The sequence below is a fragment of the Heteronotia binoei genome, chromosome 6, assembly GCF_032191835.1.
Source record: "Heteronotia binoei isolate CCM8104 ecotype False Entrance Well chromosome 6, APGP_CSIRO_Hbin_v1, whole genome shotgun sequence".
NCBI classification, from domain to species: Eukaryota; Metazoa; Chordata; class Lepidosauria; order Squamata; family Gekkonidae; genus Heteronotia; species Heteronotia binoei.
Window position 1 is genome coordinate 108,489,309 of NC_083228.1, and position 17,691 is coordinate 108,506,999.

Sequence of the window (17,691 nt, forward strand, 5' to 3'; positions counted from 1 at the left end):
TTAGCAGATAAAATTTTTCAGTTAGGTCCAATTACAATCAATTTTTTAAAAACCTCAGGATAAGCAATAATATATGGGTAGGGTCATCAGTCTAAAAACACTGCTATGTATTACAGCAGATAATTCATTAACTGGAGGACAGATTTTAAAGCGCTAGTGGTCTTAAAATGCTTGCAGGTCTTAAAAGTTAGAACATCTTGAAGTATCTTTTAAGGTGTTGGTGCAAAGTGCAGAAGTGGCAGAGTGCCTGTTGGGCTAAGTAGGAGTCAAGTAGCTCCTTTAAGACCAACAATGTTTTATTCAGAATGCATGTATACTTCTTCAGATGAAGGAATGGGGTACAGTGAGCGGAACTACATATAGCTGGTGGATTAAGCGTGTAAAGTGATACAATGTTAGGATCAAATGGCAAAATAGTGTAATAACCTGGAAGACCACTTGGTCTGTAATACCAGAACTGATCTATGTTCAAGAGAAAGCTGCTAATGAACAGTTAAATAATAATGACCAGCTAACCTTGCCTGAGTTTTCCATTGGATATCCCCAAATAGTTATTTGATTTAAAAATATACTGTTATCTTATTACTTTCAAGACAACATAGATAAAGAAATGAGTATTTCTGTGTTTTTGTGGATTGATTGTGTTAATCCACATATGCTTACTGGGGAACTTCCTTCGTAAATGACCAGGGCTGGGTAAATCGATGACACATTGCCTAATGATTTACTTTCATGTTCATGTCATGATTAAGAATTTGGGGTGGGGGTCAGTTTAAATGCAATGATAAAGCTTCCACGTTGTCAAAAGAAATAAATCAGCATTGGGAAGAGTGTTTTCTGATAAACCAGTTCTAAACTTATTGTCTTGTCCATGCTGGTAGAACATTAACCGAGCTCACTGGTTGTCATGGTAAAATTAGAGGTTGCTGTGAACGTAATTTCATTAGGGTGGGGGAAGAGATGAAGAAAAATGAGATCATGACAATGAAAGCTTTCAAATCATCAGACCATTGGGTTGCTAGCAGACAGTAACCTCTGGAAAAGGAACCACCCCGAAGTTGAGAACAAACACCAACTGAATTGGGGTAAAATATCAGAAGAAGCTCTTGATAAAGACGCTAAAAGGATTCTGGGGGAAAGTTTTCTAATTTTTTTGTTAGTAGAGATTACAATATTGTTTTGGGAAAATGTGTTGTGGAGGGTGTGCAAAGTGCCTTGGAATTACTCTCATTCCTCTGGCTGTACTGTGTACCCTTGCCAATATTTTGCTGTTTTTTCCTGGAGGATACCCTGAATCCAGTGATCATATTTCTGTAGAAGTCTGGTACTTTGGAGGGATCTTGGGTTCGGGTGTACTGGTGAGTAGTTCCATATAATATTCTCATTTTTATTGTTATCTTGAGCAAAAAACGTTGGACTTTGCAGAAATCTAGTTTATGTCAGAAATATAGATTGTCAATTTGTTCAAAAATAACATAACTGGGAATTTTTTTTAAACTGGGAAAAATTATTTAATCTCTTATTAAATAAAAGGCCACTTGCCCAATGTATTCTAAAACATATAGTACAGTGTGAAACAGGTTCCACTGTTTTCAGTGGGGCTCCCTCCATAGTAAGTGTGTTTGGGACTGAAGCTACTGCTGGATTGCCTTCGATGGGCAAGAATTAGGGTTGGTAGTCTAGTATGTGGTATCTGGAGTTCTCTGGGAATTACCAATGATAATATCTGAGAATATATGTTGTTCCCCTCAGATGGTGTTTCCTATCTTGGTCTTTTTTGGGCTTAAGAACAATGATTGCTGTGGATGCTGTGGGAATGAAAGCTGTGGAAAGAGGTTTGCGGTAAGTTCAGGAAATGTCTTTGGGGGAAATATTTATGCATCTCATCGCTACCCAGTTTTTCACAACATTTAAAATAACTTTGATACTTGGGCTGCATCTTGTCTTCCTCCATGCCAATAAATACTTATTAATAAAAACTTATCAATGCACATTTCTGTATGTTATTTCTGATATAGTATAGATAAGCCTTGTTAGCTTCCTAAATTGCTCTTCTTATCAGAATCATAAATTGTGTCTGCTTTTAGCCATCAACAGCCAGGCTCTAGTTTAGTTGTGCCCAATTTCCCCCTTTGTTTGGGCCCTGTATTAGCATAGTAGAGTTATGAGCAAATGGTGAATGATTTGCTTCCACAATCAAAAGATCCTAATTTGGAATTACAGAAACTTTAATTCCCAAGTGTCTGTGTTCTTGCATTCCTGTATGTTTGTGTATTCTTTGAACCTCATCCAGGTATCACACTATATCTAATACTTTTCAGCTCCCAAATATAATATCAGTTACAAATTTGTTGTGCATAAAAATAGGCACTGTACCTACCAAATAGGTAAAAGTTAACTAGCACAACAAAATCCTTAGGTGAGCCCTGGAGGGGTTCACTATACCAAATTAATTTGGACGTGGATTTTCATATCAAAAAGACTGGGAACCATTGATATAAAGGAAGAAACTGGGAACAGAGCTGAAATTACTTGGAGCAAAGTCTGTTTAATGGCAGGTGTCCATGGCTCCAGGATGTACAGAAATACTGTAGTTCATTTTGCCCTGTAGTAAGGACAGTGTTATCAAGCACTTAATCAATATATTCCTATACGTTTCAGGTCCAAAGATTAACATGTTATCAGCAGGGTAATTCTAAACAGAACTGCACCCTTCTAAAATTATAGTGTTGTTTTGAAAGATAAGAACCCTGTGGCGCAGAGTGTTAAAGCTGCAGTACTGCAGTCCTAAGCTCTGCTCATGACCTGAGTTCGATCCCTGGCGGAAGCTGGGTTTTCAGGTAGCCGGCTCAAGGTTGACTCAGCCTTCCATCCTTCTGAGGTCGGTAAAATGAGTACCCAGCTTGCTGGGGGGAAAGTGTAGATGACTGGGGAAGGCAATGGCAAACCACCCTGTAAAAAGTCTGCCGTGAAAATGTTGTGAAAGCAACGTCACCCCAGAGTCGGAAACGACTAGTGCTTGCACAGGGGACCTTTCCTTTCCTTTGAAACATAGTTACCATCATGCTTATATAATGTTCATGTCATTGTGGCAGAAGGAGAAATGGAGGTTTTCAAAGTATGGCTTGAAGCAGAAAATGGTCAATTATAGCTACAACCTTATTTACATTAATAACACCCATGCAGTGTGCCAAAACCCATAGGAAAAGTGATCTCATGTCTACCTCATTATTGTTATTTGAATTGGCCATGTAACCCCATCCTATCAATATTTACTTGGAAATAAAGAAGTTAAATTTTAATAGGATTGCAGTCTTAGTCACATTCGCACAGTTCAATTAACAATGTGAGGTTTGTAGATAATTTCAGGTGGAGTTAGAGATATTTTCAGTATTCTCTCATCAAATCCAGTTCACCTCACTTTATTGTAGTAGCCTTCATTTTTTTATTCTGTTTTCACAGAATTATATAATATTAATTAATAAAACATTAATTTTCACAGAAATTAATACAAGGAAAATATATAATCTAGAGGTATACTGAATGAAGAATGCTCTGTTCTCTAGTATCACAGTTCTCCTCTCAGTGGTTGAGTTAGGGTTGCCTGGTCCCCATAGGGTATAATGAAGAATTGATCCGTGTGTCCCTGGGGACTGTTTTTTGAAGTAGAGGCACCAAATTTTCAACATAGCATCTGGTGTCTCTTCTCAACCCCATCCTACCCCAGTTTCAAACAGATTGGATCATGGGGTCCAATTCTATGAGCCCCCCCAAAAGGTGCTCCCATCCTCCATTACTTCCAATGAAGGAAAGGCATTTAAAAGGAGCACTTCCTTTTAAATATGATGGCCAGAACCCCCTTCAAGAAGAAGAAGATGATATTGGATTTATATCCCACCCTCCACTCCAAAGAGTCTCAGAGCGGCTCACAATCTCCTTTATCTTCCTCCCCCACAACAGACACCCTGTGAGGTGGGTGGGGCTGGAGAGGGCTCTCACAGCAGCTGCCCTTTCAAGGACAACCTCTGCCAGAGCTATGGCTGACCCAAGGCCATTTCAGCAGGTGCAAGTGGAGGAGTGGGGAATCAAACCCGGTTCTCCCAGATAAGAGTCTGCACACTTAACCACTACACCAAACTGGCTTCAGAGTTCAGTTGTGCTTGTCACAACCTTGCTCCTGGCTCCACCTCTAAAGTCCACAGATATTTCCTGAGTCAGACCTGGCAGTGGCAACCATAGTTGAGATAACAGTTCTAAGCAGGTCTTCTTAGAATCGTACTCAGGGCTAGTCAATGGAAAAGTGTTCTAAAGATTGCACTGTTAGAAACCCACTTACTGGAACTGAAAAGAAAATTATTAAGCAGCCTGCATTTGGCTATCAAAGTAAAATTAGAGTTTGATTATAGAGTTCCTAAACTAGAAAGACTTCATTTGTGACTCTGGATACAACAGGAGGACAGAGCATACTTGTTGAAAATGTTACAGGGCTTTTTTTGTAGAAAAAGCCCAGCAGGAACTTATTTTCATACTGATATCACCATTGTTTCGTACAGGGCTTTTTGGTAGAAAAGGCTTAGCTGGAACTCATTTGCATATTAGACCACACCCCTGGCACCAAGCCAGCTGGAACTGCGTTCCTGCTCAGAAAAAGCCCTGTTTGGATATATATATATGAACAAACCCTATTTTCTTCTTGATGTCCGAATGCAGGCTTTGTACAAAGAAAGTATTAAGCTGGTCATCACTGCAAAACTGTAAAGTCATCTACCAATAGTTACTGGTCAGAGTTAACCATCTTATTGGTCACTACAATAGAAAAAGTATTTTTAAAGGTTCCGAAGAAGAGAGATGAGCTTATTAGAGCCAAGTTCATCGGGAGCAAAAATGAAAAATGTATATTCAAGGTGCACTAGGAATAAGAAAGAGAAGCTACTGTTTCTCTAAGTCATATATACTGTTTCTCTAAGTATATAATTTTCATCCTGACCAAATTTGTGGATACCTAAAGCCAGAGACTGAAGTCAGGAACAGATTACAGATCTTCATATAAACCTGAGAAAAGCTCCAGGTTTGCAGAAAATACATTGAGGGTTAACCATCCCCAAATCATAGAAGCAGTGCCTGTAGCTTTAAGAAACAAATGCCTGCTGTGGCTGTGGCTGGGTAACCACAACACAACTATTATTCTATCTTTGGTTCCTGTGATTAAAATGCTATCTGAGAGGCAGGGCATTTTCCAGTGGTGTATTGGCATTTTAACGATCATTTATTGGGCCAGGCCCACCAGCAACCATTGGCAACTTGATAACACTCAACTGGCATGACTCACCAGCCTAGCTGCTTGCTGCTGTCCAAGCATGCCACAAAAGCAAGTGTGGCATACTTGATACAGTTTCAGACTAGGATCTAGGAAGTCCAGATCTGAATTCCCTCGCTGCTGTGGAAGCTTACTGGGTGACCATGGACCTGTCACATTCAGTCAAACCTACCTCCCAGAGCTGTTGCAAGGATAAAATGGAGAGAAACTGAATGATGTAAGTGTTATATATTTAGTTATGTATTGCTGAACTGAGCCTGAGGCAGGCACTCACTGCAAACCAGGATCCTGTGGCCTACATTGTGATTGGCCGTTCTCTTGGAACCGGCCAACAAGACACCAGGCATTTCACAAGGAAATGCAAATAAAGCATCCTGGAAAGCAGAATATAAATTGTATAAACTGGTCATTCACCTTACAGATTGAAGAACACCCACCCCATCATTTGCAGACTGGCCTGGCAATCGAGGTGGCTCAACAAGGGGTGCCACATTAGCCTGCCATCCCAGCTGCCTGCATCCTTTCTTCCCCACCACCCAGACCAGAAGCTGGAGCCAATAGCCCTTCTTCCCTTTTGGTTCCCTGGAAAACTTTAGAGTACAGCTAGCACAGCCAATAGGCCTTCCTGAACTCATTTCTCAGTAGAATTCCAGGAAAGCCTATATTACTTCCCATGCTGAGCTTAGAGATACCTGGAGAATCATAGAATCATAGAGTTGGAAGGGACCTCTAGGGTCGTCTAGTCCAACCACCTGCACAATGCAGGAAGCTCACAAACACCTCCCCCTAAATTCACAGGATCTTCATTGCTGCCAGATGGCCATCTAGCCTCTATTTAAAAACCTCCAAGGAAGGAAAGCCTACCACCTCCCGAGGAAGCCTGTTCTTCTGAGGAATTGCTGTAACGGTCAGAAAGTTCTTCCTAATGTTGAGCCAGAAACTCTTTTGATTTAGTTTCAACCCATTGGTTCTGATCCTACTTTCCAAGGACACTGAAAACAATTCCACATTATCCTCTATATGACAGCCCTTCAAGTACTTGAAAATGGTGATCATATCACCTCTCAGCCGTCTCCTCTCCAGGCTAAACATCCCCAGCTCCTTCAACCTTTCCTCATAGGACTTGGTCTCCAGACCCCTCACCATCTTCGTCACCCTCCTCTGGACCTGTTCCAGCTTATCTATATCCTTCTTAAAATGTGGTGCCCAAAACTGAACACAATACTGAATGAGGAAGAAAGATGTATCAGGTGTTTAAGATGGGGGGGGGGGGTAGCAGGGGACAGCAAGGCAGTGTCAGCAGTGGAAGTTGCCACACCCCCAGATCCATTGCCCAAGGCCACTGCCTCAGCTTGCTACACTGCAGAGCCAGCTGTGGCTGAGATTAGAAGAACTCTCTTTTTAAATGTCAAGAGTTTTCTCATACTCATAGGATGAGTCTTAATCCAAGGGATGCTATACTTTTGAAAATAGTATACTGTCATTTTTAATTTTGTTACTATATCAAGCAAAAAAAAAATCTTTATCAAAATATAATTGTCAATCTTTTTAGAGAATCTTGTTCATGTAATGGCCAGTAGTTTAGATGTCTTAAATGGAATTAGACAAATTCATGGAAATTAGGGCCATCAGTGGTCCCAGCCAAGGGTTTTTTTGAGCAGGAACACACAGGAACGCAGTTCCGACTGGCTTGGCATCAGGGATGTGGCCTAATATGCAAATGAATTTCTGCTGGGCTATTTCTACAAAAAAGCCCTGTATGAAATAATGGTGATGGTGGGGTATGTGGTTTAATATGCAAATGAGTTCCTGCTGGGCTTTTTCTACCAAAAAAAGCCATGGTACTAGCCATGCTGACTAAATGGGACTTCTTTGTTCTGAAGTAGTAGACCTTTGAATGCCAGTTGGCCAAAAGGAAAGCAGCAATAAGGGAAAGTATTGTTCTGTGAACCTCCTGAGGCACCTGGCTGGTTATGGCAGGAAACAGAATGCTGGACTAGATGGACCACTGGTCTCATCTATTCTTTCTTATTGAGTCAAACAAAGTTGAATTGGCTAACTTCAATGAGGTTTCTATAGGCCACTGAACTGAATCTCTTGAGGCTGGGAGCCTCACTCTTGGCTTCTACCAGCATAGCCAGCTCGTGACCACATAACTCTCTTATATTTTGTTTGTGAGCCATAGTAACAGCTGCAAATTGCCTGCTGGATGGTTTGGTTCAGAGTAGACTTTGATTGATTTTTTTCATTTCTCCTCTTTTTGCCAGATGTTTACTTCTGTAATATTTGCAGGAGTGGGAGTTTTGGGAGCTGGGTACAGCTTTATTTTGTCAGCTGTTGCTCTGAATAGAGGCCCTAAATGTTCTCTGCACAATGACACATGGACCTATCCATTTGAAAATGGGTAAGTCAATTATCTTTTTTCACTGAACTACATCACAACATAGTAGAATACAGAAAATTGACATTGCTGTTAAGAAGGGTATTATTGTTATACTTCTGAAGCTTGATGCTTATCAAACCTGGTAGACAACTGGATCACTTCCGCCCATTAGAACATATCTAAGGTGTACGTGCTCCATTGGACTAAGCACCAACTGTTCTGCAGAAAATTGCAGAAAATCCATCCTTGTATCTGCTTGTTTTTGACATCACAGTCAATTGCAGTTAATAGATCACTGTCATACGTATGTGTTATTCTTCTTATCTGAACATTAGCTTCATTTTATCTGAACAAGGTTCATTCCCCATAAAGAATACAAGTGGACTATTCACTCTTTCCTCATCTGTTTATCACAGTTTTAATAAATTATTTTTAAAATGTCCCAGCTAATGATGTATTAATACGTTTGTATTAATTTTGTATTAATACTTTTTAAATTAATACTTTTGTTCATTTAATCTTGCCGATTCTCTAGAGAATCAGTAGCTGTTACAGATACAACCAGCAACATAGGTGGTGTAGGTTTATGGCTCATATACATTTTGGGACAGGATTTGCTTCTAGTTACCTGCTGACCATGATTCTATATCTTGCATAGCAGCCTGAAACTAGGAAATGAATCAGGTGAAGTTTTTCCTTTCTTTTTGTCTCCATGACAAAAAAGCTTTGCCTCATTTTTTTTCTTGCTGCCGTTAACATGGGAGAAAGGGTGGGGTAACATTCACTTCAAACTTTCAGACATAACTGGTACCATACTGAGAACTGGCAAAGGATTCTCCCATATTTCTTTTCCATTATGTGGCAATTAACAGCTTAGGGGTTCACAATGCAGGCAAGAAAAGGGTTAAACCTTCTTCCCCAGTGCTAATGACCCATTCTGACCCCCTCTGTAAAGCCACTGTTAGTCCAGATGTGGGACAAAGTTTGCAGCACTGGCATGTGGCCTCAATTGTGAATAGTTAGATTCAGATGGGTAGCCATGTTGGTCTGAAGCAACAGAACAAAGTTTTGAGTTCAGTGTGGCACCTTTAAGACCAACAAAGTTTATTCAGGGTTTCTGCTTATACCCTAAATAAAACTTAAAGGTGCCACACTGGACTCAAAACTTTGTTTTGTGGATAAAGTTGTTAATTGGACTGCTCTGGAGTCACACATCCCTTTTCTTTATACTGTTTTGATAATGATGCCTAGTTAAAGACCCTTGATGAACACAGGAGAAGGTGGAGAATGCCAGCCCTTTTCCCAATTTGTCTCATTCTGGTAATTTCTGCTATCTGCTGAGAGGAGCAGGTTGCCCCTTCACATCAATGTCTCTCTCACAGAATTCAGTAGAACCACTGAGAATCAGGCCCACCCTGTTAGTATAATCCTGCCTAAGGGGGTCTCATATTGGTGTGTATGTGTATGGGGGGAAGATGGCTAATTAACCTTTGTGTTTTGCTTTGTGGTGCAGGGATTATCTGGGGAACTATACTCTTTGGGATGTTTGCGTGTCACCTGAGTCTGTCGTGCCCTGGAATCTGACTCTCTTCTCTTTGCTGCTGGTAATGAGTGGAGCTCAAGTGGTGCTGTGCGCCATTCAGGCTATCAATGGGCTCTTTGGAACACTCTGTGGGGACTGCACATGTTGTGGGGTAAGGCTGTTTGTGTGATCACAACATAGAGAAGTACTCCTGCTGCCCTCTGACTATTATGGCTGACTTAATATCTTCTTACTATATATTTAAATGTCCTTGGAATTAAAAACATGCAAGCCATTTTTCAGTCCTTAATGGACAGTAAAAAGCAAAGCTAGTTTGCTTATGATGTATAAGTAGGATGCGGGCAGAACTGCACACTGTGGTGCCCTTCAAGGCATAACCAGCTTTTCTAGTCACATCTCATAAACTATGATGTTTATATTAAACTTCTAGACAGGCTCAGAAAAATCAGAGGGACTTATCTAAGGCCTAGTTGGCATGGAAACACAGGTTATCTGAAGATTGCTCATTCTGGGATTGTGTGTTATTGAAACTTAACAAAGGGACATGGTTCTCCCTGACAGTAAAACTATCAGAGACTATATGGGATAGGCCCTTATAACTGCATCATGCCCAAGTTCTGAATTCCCAAAACTTCCCAAAGTAATATAGCAGGTCTTCATCAGTGGGATGCAATGCCTATAACAATGTTAAAAGCTGATTCCAAAATGTATCTAAGCCAAAAATTTCATATTCAATATAAGAATCTCTTGAAAATCTCTATGGTGGTTTGATAACATCTTTTTTGGATATATTCCTTTGTCAAGAGATGAGAATAATATCCAGTTATGGAATCAGATAAGTGGTTAGTGTCCACTAATACAATAAAGTTACAGACAGAGCTCAATAATCTTCCCAGTGTATCATGATCCAATGGTAAATTCAAATCAGGTATAGAGACTCCTTCACAGCAGGATGTGGGAAAGCCTGGGAGATTCCTCCTAATACTGAAGGACTAAACAGTGTAGAAATAGGGAGGCTGACGAAGATGTGTTAATTTTATGTTCTAAAGGGTGGCCCAGGATTAAAACTTACCTGGCAGCTTTTTTCTAGAAATAATAAAGATATAATAAAAGAGCAATAATCTAAAAATCATCACAACATCATATGCTTATCACTGTGCTTTCTTCTCTTTTGTTTTAGGGAGATGGAGCTGTTTAAAGCATGCAGAGATTGCAGAGACTGCCTCTTACGAAGCAGAGAATACCCTTTTAGGTCTAGGTGCCTTTTACATAGCAAACCGAACTAGAATGAAGGGCATTTTCCTCACTGCCCTGACTGCCTTTCTCCTCTCACAGAAAGTTCTCATTTTCCAGTGAACCGAGCAGGTGTTTTATCTATAGCATATTTATTTTTTTGTAATGAATCGCTTTCCCAGGAGAAACTAACCTGTTCAGAAAGACCCATGCTGCCTTTCCTCACCTAATCACCTGTTTTGAACTGAGGAAAGATGGCTACTATATTATCCTGACTGCTGCACCTGAGCCCAGTTAGAGATTGATTCTGATATTGGCCTAACCTGCATATTCTTTTGCTTTCTGTTTTCAGACTCTGCTCTCAGAGGTAACGATCTCTTTTCCTGACAGTTCCCCTTCCTCCAGGTCAGGGCTGCTCACCTGCAATGCATGGTGTAAACTTGTAGGGTTAAACTGTCTCATGTATAAGATGCAAGCTGACCTCCCCATCCAAAAGCTACAAATATGGGCCTGCCAGATCTCCCACTATGGTGGAAGATCTCCCAGTGGTACTCAGTAGGGTACTACTGCTACTCAGTAGGGTAGAGGGGGGTTAATAAGCAGAAAATCACCATTGTGGCAATGATGTGATGTCATTTCTGGGATGAACCTGGAAGTGACATCATGTTATTGGTGAGATGCTCTAGGATTCACTAGAAACTTTGTGGGAAAACCAGAGTTCTGTTGAATCCCTAGAGTGTCTTGCTGCCAATGCAATGTCCCACCACCCAGCCTCCCTCTGGAGGCCAGCTACTGGCAGGCAATCCTATATGACTGTGCTTTAGTTGCCGAGTAGCAAGACCACAAGCATATGCTTCCAGAAGTGTTAGCATGAAGGCAGCCTTTCTCACTGGACTCATTCAGTCTGATTAGCCCACTGGACTCATTCAGTCTGATCACTGGACTCATTCAATCACTGGACTCATTCAGTCTGATTAGGCCAGCCTGATTCAAGCTATCTTCCCTAAATGACCAAAAATTGAGAACTGTGTATTCTTAAGCCAACAATGCTGCTTCCCTGCTTTGATTGCTATGTATCATGGAGACCTTCATTGTGGGCAAATGTCCTGTCAGTGAAGCAAAAGGATACAACTGCTGACTATTCCTTGTCACACACCTCTGGCAGGTGTGGAGTCCCATTTGAATTACCTTGAACTCCAAAAGGCTGCAAGCTTAAGTCTGGCCCTGCCCTTATGCCTGCCATGAAGATTCTTGAGTTGCTTCATTTTCTTAGACTGCCTTTCAAGGCGGGGTGAAGATGGCAACCCTAGCGGGTGATAAGAATTTGAGGGCATCTGCTGATACTGCTTTTGGAATTATGTTCCAGTGGCCTGCTTTTTACCAAAAGATTATCATATCAGACCTTTGTGCTGGGAGGGGGGGGGAATGTGCAAATCATTAAAATGTTTGGGTTTTGGAAAATTGTGCTCTGTGTTATAAATGTTCTGCCTAAAATTTTTCTTTACTAATACATTATGGTTCTGTCCCTTGTGGAAGCCCATGGAACTCAATCTGTGCATGTTTGAATGGCAGTTTTACTGAATTCAGTGGGACATATTTCTAAACAGCTGTGCATGGGATTAGATTCTTGAGCCTCCTCACCCTTCACACATGATTGCAAAATGACACTTTCATATTCTAAGGTAGTATACTTTTAAATTGGTTGGGGGCAGCAGCAGTAGGGTGAGACTTTGGCCTCTGGGGTCATCCTTGTGGTTCTTTTGTGGGGCATCTGGTTGTAGAGCTGCCAACCTTCAGGTAGAGCCTGGAGTATCCAGACTACAGGGATCAGTTGCTGTGTGGAAAATGGCTGCTTTGGAGGGTCAATTCAATGGAATTATGCCCCACTGAGCTCCCCTCCCTGAAGGCTCCACCCTAAAATCCCCAGGAGTTTCTCAACCTGGAGTGGGCAACCCTGTATGGTTAGCCACTGTTGGGAACTAGGATACAGGACCTGATGGATCCAGCAAACCTCTTTTCATGCTTACACATCATCATCTCATGTCCCCTTTACCCAGTGTCGCCCAACTTAAAACAATTACATAGCTCAGAAGTGACTTTGGTCAGAGTTAAATGGGTGGCACTAAAAAAAGCATATGTCATCATTAGGCCCTATACCGTGAATCTCAGAGTTTGGGATACCGGGGACCTGGTAACATTTAATCATCACAGTGCAAGAAAGTAAGATTGGAAGCATCACAGCAAGAAGCAGAGCCAGAAAGAGGTAGAGACCAAGCCCCACCTATGAACACCAGCTGAGGCACCCACCAGGAAGGGAACAGTATCCATGTCAGTCAGTGATTGGATGGATGTTTAAGTACACTCCTAAATGGACATTAAAGGCCTGGTCGTAAACAATTACATCCCATGATTTCCATCACTTTATTCCTTATAACATAAGAACATAAGAGAAGCCATGTTAGATCTGGCCAATGGCCCATCCAGTCCAACATTCTGTGTCACACAGCGGCCAAATATATAGATATATACATACACACACACACACACACTGTGGCTAATAGCCACTGATGGACCTCTGCCCCATATTTTTATCTAACCCCCTCTTGAAGGTGGCCATGCTTGTGGTCGCCACCACCTCCTGTGGCAGTGAATTCCACATGTTAATCACCCTTTGGGTGAAGAAGTACTTCCTTTTATCCCTTTTAACCTGTCTGCTCAGCAATTTCATCGAATGCCCACGAGTTCTTGTATTGTGAGAAAGGGAGAAAAGTACTTCTTTCTCTACTTTCTCCATCCCATGCATTATCTTGTAAACCTCTATCATGTCACCCCTCAGTCGACGTTTCTCCAAGCTAAAGAGCCCTAAGCGTTTCAACCTTTCTTCATAGGGAAGGTGTTCCAGCCCTTTAATCATTCTAGTTGCCCTTTTCTGAACTTTCTCCAATGCTATAATATCCTTTTTGAGGTGCGGTGACCAGAACTGCACACAGTACTCCAAATGAGACCGTACCATCGATTTATACAGGGGTATTATGATACTGGCTGATTTGTTTTCAGTTCCCTTCCTAATAATTCCCAGCATGGTGTTGGCCTTTTTTATTGCAAACGCACACCGTCTTGACATTTTCAGTGAACATGTCAAGTAAAGTAAGGAGTTCTGTCTTGATTCTGAGCCCACCCTTCCTAAATTCATTCCTTTTGTGTGCCTCAGCTTGGCTGAACTACTGAATGTTGCTTAACTGAGAACAAACTACAATGCAAATATATTTATCTGAGTGGGCTGGCAACCATCCCAAAACATTGGATTAACCAGAAGTTCAGTGGCATCAGAGAAAGAATGCCAGGCCTACACCTTCAGACAGGCTCTTCTAGAGTTCTGTTCTGGTGTTTCAGGGGTTGAAAGTGGCTTTTCTATTTGAACAGGGTATAAAGAAGAGTTTAAAAGAGAAAGAAACATATTAAGGTTAAAGAAGAGCTCAATGGGAAGAAGGGGGAAAGCTTGATTTCTGTTGGATAATAAATACTAGTCAACAGTGGCTTTCTTGTAGAAAAAGCCCAGCAGGAGCTTATTTGCATATTAGGCTCCACCACCTAGCCTGGGAGCATGTGGCTGCTGCATGGCAGGTTGGGCCATGCCCAGGCAGAGCTCCGCTTCTGTGGGCTCCAGCAGAAAAAAAAATAAAGCCCTGCTAGTCAAAAAGGAGCTTGGTGTTGTCTGGATGATAGAGCTTCTCATCTGGGTTTGGGTCAGAGAGGGGGAGTGGGATATCTGAAAAGGAAAGAGCTAACTTTCCTGAAAAGGGGGTGCCATTTTATTAACATTTTCAAACAAGAATGGTTAGATTCACTGAAGGACTTCACATACATGGTGAGAATGACTTGTTTGTTATAAATATTGGGAGACAAATTATTAGTATGAAAAAAGTCAGTAGGAATTCAACCTATGATGCTGAAAGCGGTGAACACACATTAAAGAAAACTGGGCTATAGGGAGAAGCTTTAAGTACCTCATTGTTCAAGCAGGAAAAGAGACCAAAAGTCCAGGCAGACACCACTACCCAGCAGTAGAAAATGATTACACAAATTAGGATTATACGTTTCCTTTAGATGAAGAACTCAAATCAGGGGCAGCAATGTTTGGGTTGTACAAAACAGAATATGCTTCGCATTACTAAATAATTCATTGGCTAATGATTAGTTTCCCAGTTCAGTATAGTAGTTGACTATGGTGGACTTGGGTTCAAGAATCTATTTGCCATGAAATTTACTAGCTTTGGATGAGTCATTCTCTTTCAGCCTAACCAATATCATAGGGCTGATATGAGGATAAAATGGAAACAGGGAGAACCACGCATGCCATCCTAAGCTGAGAAGAATATCAGTATAAATAAACTAAATAAATGTTTCTTGCTAAAATAAATGTACTGTAACATACATAGCAATGGGAATATATATATAAACCATGGTGACTCTGGGAGAAACACCTAAGTCATCAGTTTGTTACAACCATCTCAAGGACTTCTAGGACTGGAATATTGATAAACTATTGAAAAAATGTACTCCCAGGTAAATGATTGACTTATAGTGCAACCCTACTCAGAGTTATTCCAGTCTAAACCCAGTGAAATGAATTGTCTTAGCCTAGAGAGACTCCGTTTAGGATTGCACAGCCTTGAGAAATACAATTGCCTACCTCACTAGGCAATCAGTCAGGATGTTAACTTGTGGTGAAGTAACACAACTGGGGTATTTTTGTCTATAGGTTTCTATTTCTGAATATCTGACAGGGTACATGTATGACAAAAAACCCAACAGCTATTACTTCCATGCCTAGTTTGTGAGCCCCTAAAGGCATCAAGGTAGCCACTGGTAGAAACAGCGTTCTGGACTTTGGTCTGGTCCAGCAAAGCAATGGCTTTATTTCCAAAAAAATTATTTCCAATCTTCCAATATATTCCAGGGTGCATAAAACCAAGACCCAAGAAATCAATGATTTTGAAGTTGTCATGGTTTGCTCTTGAGGTCTCCAGGAAAATTAATAAGGTAGCTCCTGTCTCTCACCACTGCCTCTCTACAGGCCTCCATAGTTTGATGAGGTACATAAAGTAGGAGGGCTGGTAAAAGATGGCTCACTCAGGGTGGTGGTTGTCCTTCATGAATACAGTTGCAGCCAGCCCCAGTGGAGACTCCGAACCTCTCAATAGATCACAAAGACCATGATTGATATGGCCTGGAGACTCCAATAGGACAGACCTCTAATGCTTGATGGGGCAAATAAATGGAAAGTTGTTCTATCACTTCCTGTGAAGATAACAACACATGTGGTATTCGTTCTGGCTTGGAAGAGTAGGAGGAAGATATCCCAAGAAAGAAACAGACTGCAACTGTATCAGGCATATTTCCCTTGAAAATATGTGAATGATTAATGAGTGAGTAATTTCTGGATCCACTATGAGGCTTTGAAAGGCAGAACTAACAAGCTAGCAAGGCAACTTGGTGGCACCTTAATGCTATCAATTAAAACATAGTTTTAGCAACAATAGTCTCAGATAGGTTAGCAGATTGCAAACTTTAGGCAGAAATATAACTGGAAAGAAATGTACTGCCCTCTTGTGACTTGGCTCCAGAAATAAATGCAACTCTGGCAATATCTTTTTTCTGATTCTTGAGAGAGTTCTAGCCCGTGAGAAGTTGTGAATACATGTGGTCTTTCAGTGAACTGCTTTTCAGGCAAAAAATGAAGTTATTGGGTAGTTGATTCTCCAGAAGCATCTGGTTTCATCACAATAAATCAGATAGAGGCACAACCTCATCTGAGAAATTCTCACCCTAAGGTTTGCTCACCCTTACATAAAGGCCTACTGCATCCATTGCTCATTATATTATCACATTTTTATCTTGCCCTTCCTCCATGTGTGGCATTCATGGGTCTCCCCTCCTCCAATTTATCCTCTGAACACGTGTGAGGTAAATTAGACTGAGAGATTGTGACTGGTCCACAGTCACCCAGTGAGCTTCATAGCAGAGCGGGGCCTCATCTGGTACACTAACCATTAAACAGTACTGGTTCTTTTTATGTTTCACAAGCCAGTTATGAGGCTAAACTTCCCTTAGTAGTTGTTTCTTGATTCTCTGTGGATGACAGTCAATAATATACGTCACCAGGGCTGTGATCATACACACTAAATAAATCACTTTCAAACTGGATTTTGCCAGTTCACACAGTAAAATCCAGTTAAAAAGTGCACTGAAAGTAGATGGAAAGTGCAGTATTTAGTGTGTGTGACCAGGGCTCTTTTTCTAGCAGGAGCTCCTCTGCATATTAGGCCTCACACCCCTGATGTAGCCAATCCTCCAAGAGCTTAAGAGGGCTCTTAGTACAGGGCCTACTGTAAGCTCCAGGAGGGTTGGCTACATCAGGGGGCATGGCCTAATACGCAGAGGAGCTCCTGCTAGAAAAAGAGCTGTCGCCACCCAAAACTGAGCAATGAACTAGAGTTAACATGATAAATAAGTTCTCCATGAAATGCTGCCACCTTTCCCCTGATCCTGATCCTTTGCTAGCCTCCTGGTATACATAGACATTATGCAAACGCTTTTTCTTTCACTCATTTCCATGCAATAAAATTATTATTACATTTCACCCTGACCTTTCACCAAGGAGCTCTGGTTAGCATCCATGGCTTCTTGATTTTTACTCTCACAACAATTCTCTGAGTAGGTTAGGCTGACAGATGGCAATTGTGGACAAACAGAGATTTAAATCCAGGGCTCCCTGATCCTAGGCTGCCATTTTATATACTCATCACACAGGATCCAGATGAAGGAAAAACTTGATTTCCAAATACATTTTGGCTACTGTTGACACATTTGGTTGGATGCTATGAATCTGTTCTGCTAGTGACAGCACCAGGAGCCTTCTGTCAGAAGCAAGGCTTCTTGGACCAGTGATAGCCTTCGCTGGCAGTGAAATGGATTTGTAGGATCCACCAGAGATGTGTGTCAAACAAGGGCAATTCCAGCAAACTGCTTAAAGTTTGACCCAAAGACCTATACTTTAAGTGTATCAAACCTTCCTTGGGGAATGTTTAAATAGCCAAAGAAAGCCAGTTTGGTGTAGTGGTTAGTGACGGCTTCTTTGGTGTAGTGGTTAAGTGTGCAGACACTTATCTGGGAGACCTGGGTTTGATTCCCCACTCCTCCACCCCACTTGCA

The 17,691-nt window shown here is 41.3% G+C and overlaps 1 protein-coding gene across 1 annotated transcript; it reads left to right on the top strand.

Moving 5' to 3' along the window:
* The first annotated feature begins 862 nt into the window (after positions 1 to 862).
* Positions 863 to 9,571, top strand: TM4SF4 (transmembrane 4 L six family member 4). The gene is made up of 4 exons (XM_060242329.1): positions 863 to 1,358; positions 1,753 to 1,842; positions 7,585 to 7,721; positions 9,214 to 9,571. Exons 1-4 carry the CDS (start codon positions 1,188 to 1,190, stop codon positions 9,410 to 9,412), a joined length of 597 nt encoding a protein of 198 aa, XP_060098312.1. The 5' UTR covers positions 863 to 1,187; the 3' UTR covers positions 9,413 to 9,571.
* The last annotated feature ends 8,120 nt before the right edge of the window (positions 9,572 to 17,691 follow it).

Bases quoted from the DNA above. Each gene is read 5' to 3' on its own strand.
- TM4SF4 (XM_060242329.1), top strand. From the start codon at position 1,188: ATGTGTTGTGGAGGGTGTGCAAAGTGCCTTGGAATTACTCTCATTCCT. The intron at 1,359-1,752 runs GTGAGTAGTTCC...TGTTCCCCTCAG, and splicing joins TCTTGGGTTCGGGTGTACTG to ATGGTGTTTCCTATCTTGGT. The intron at 1,843-7,584 runs GTAAGTTCAGGA...TCTTTTTGCCAG, and splicing joins GCTGTGGAAAGAGGTTTGCG to ATGTTTACTTCTGTAATATT.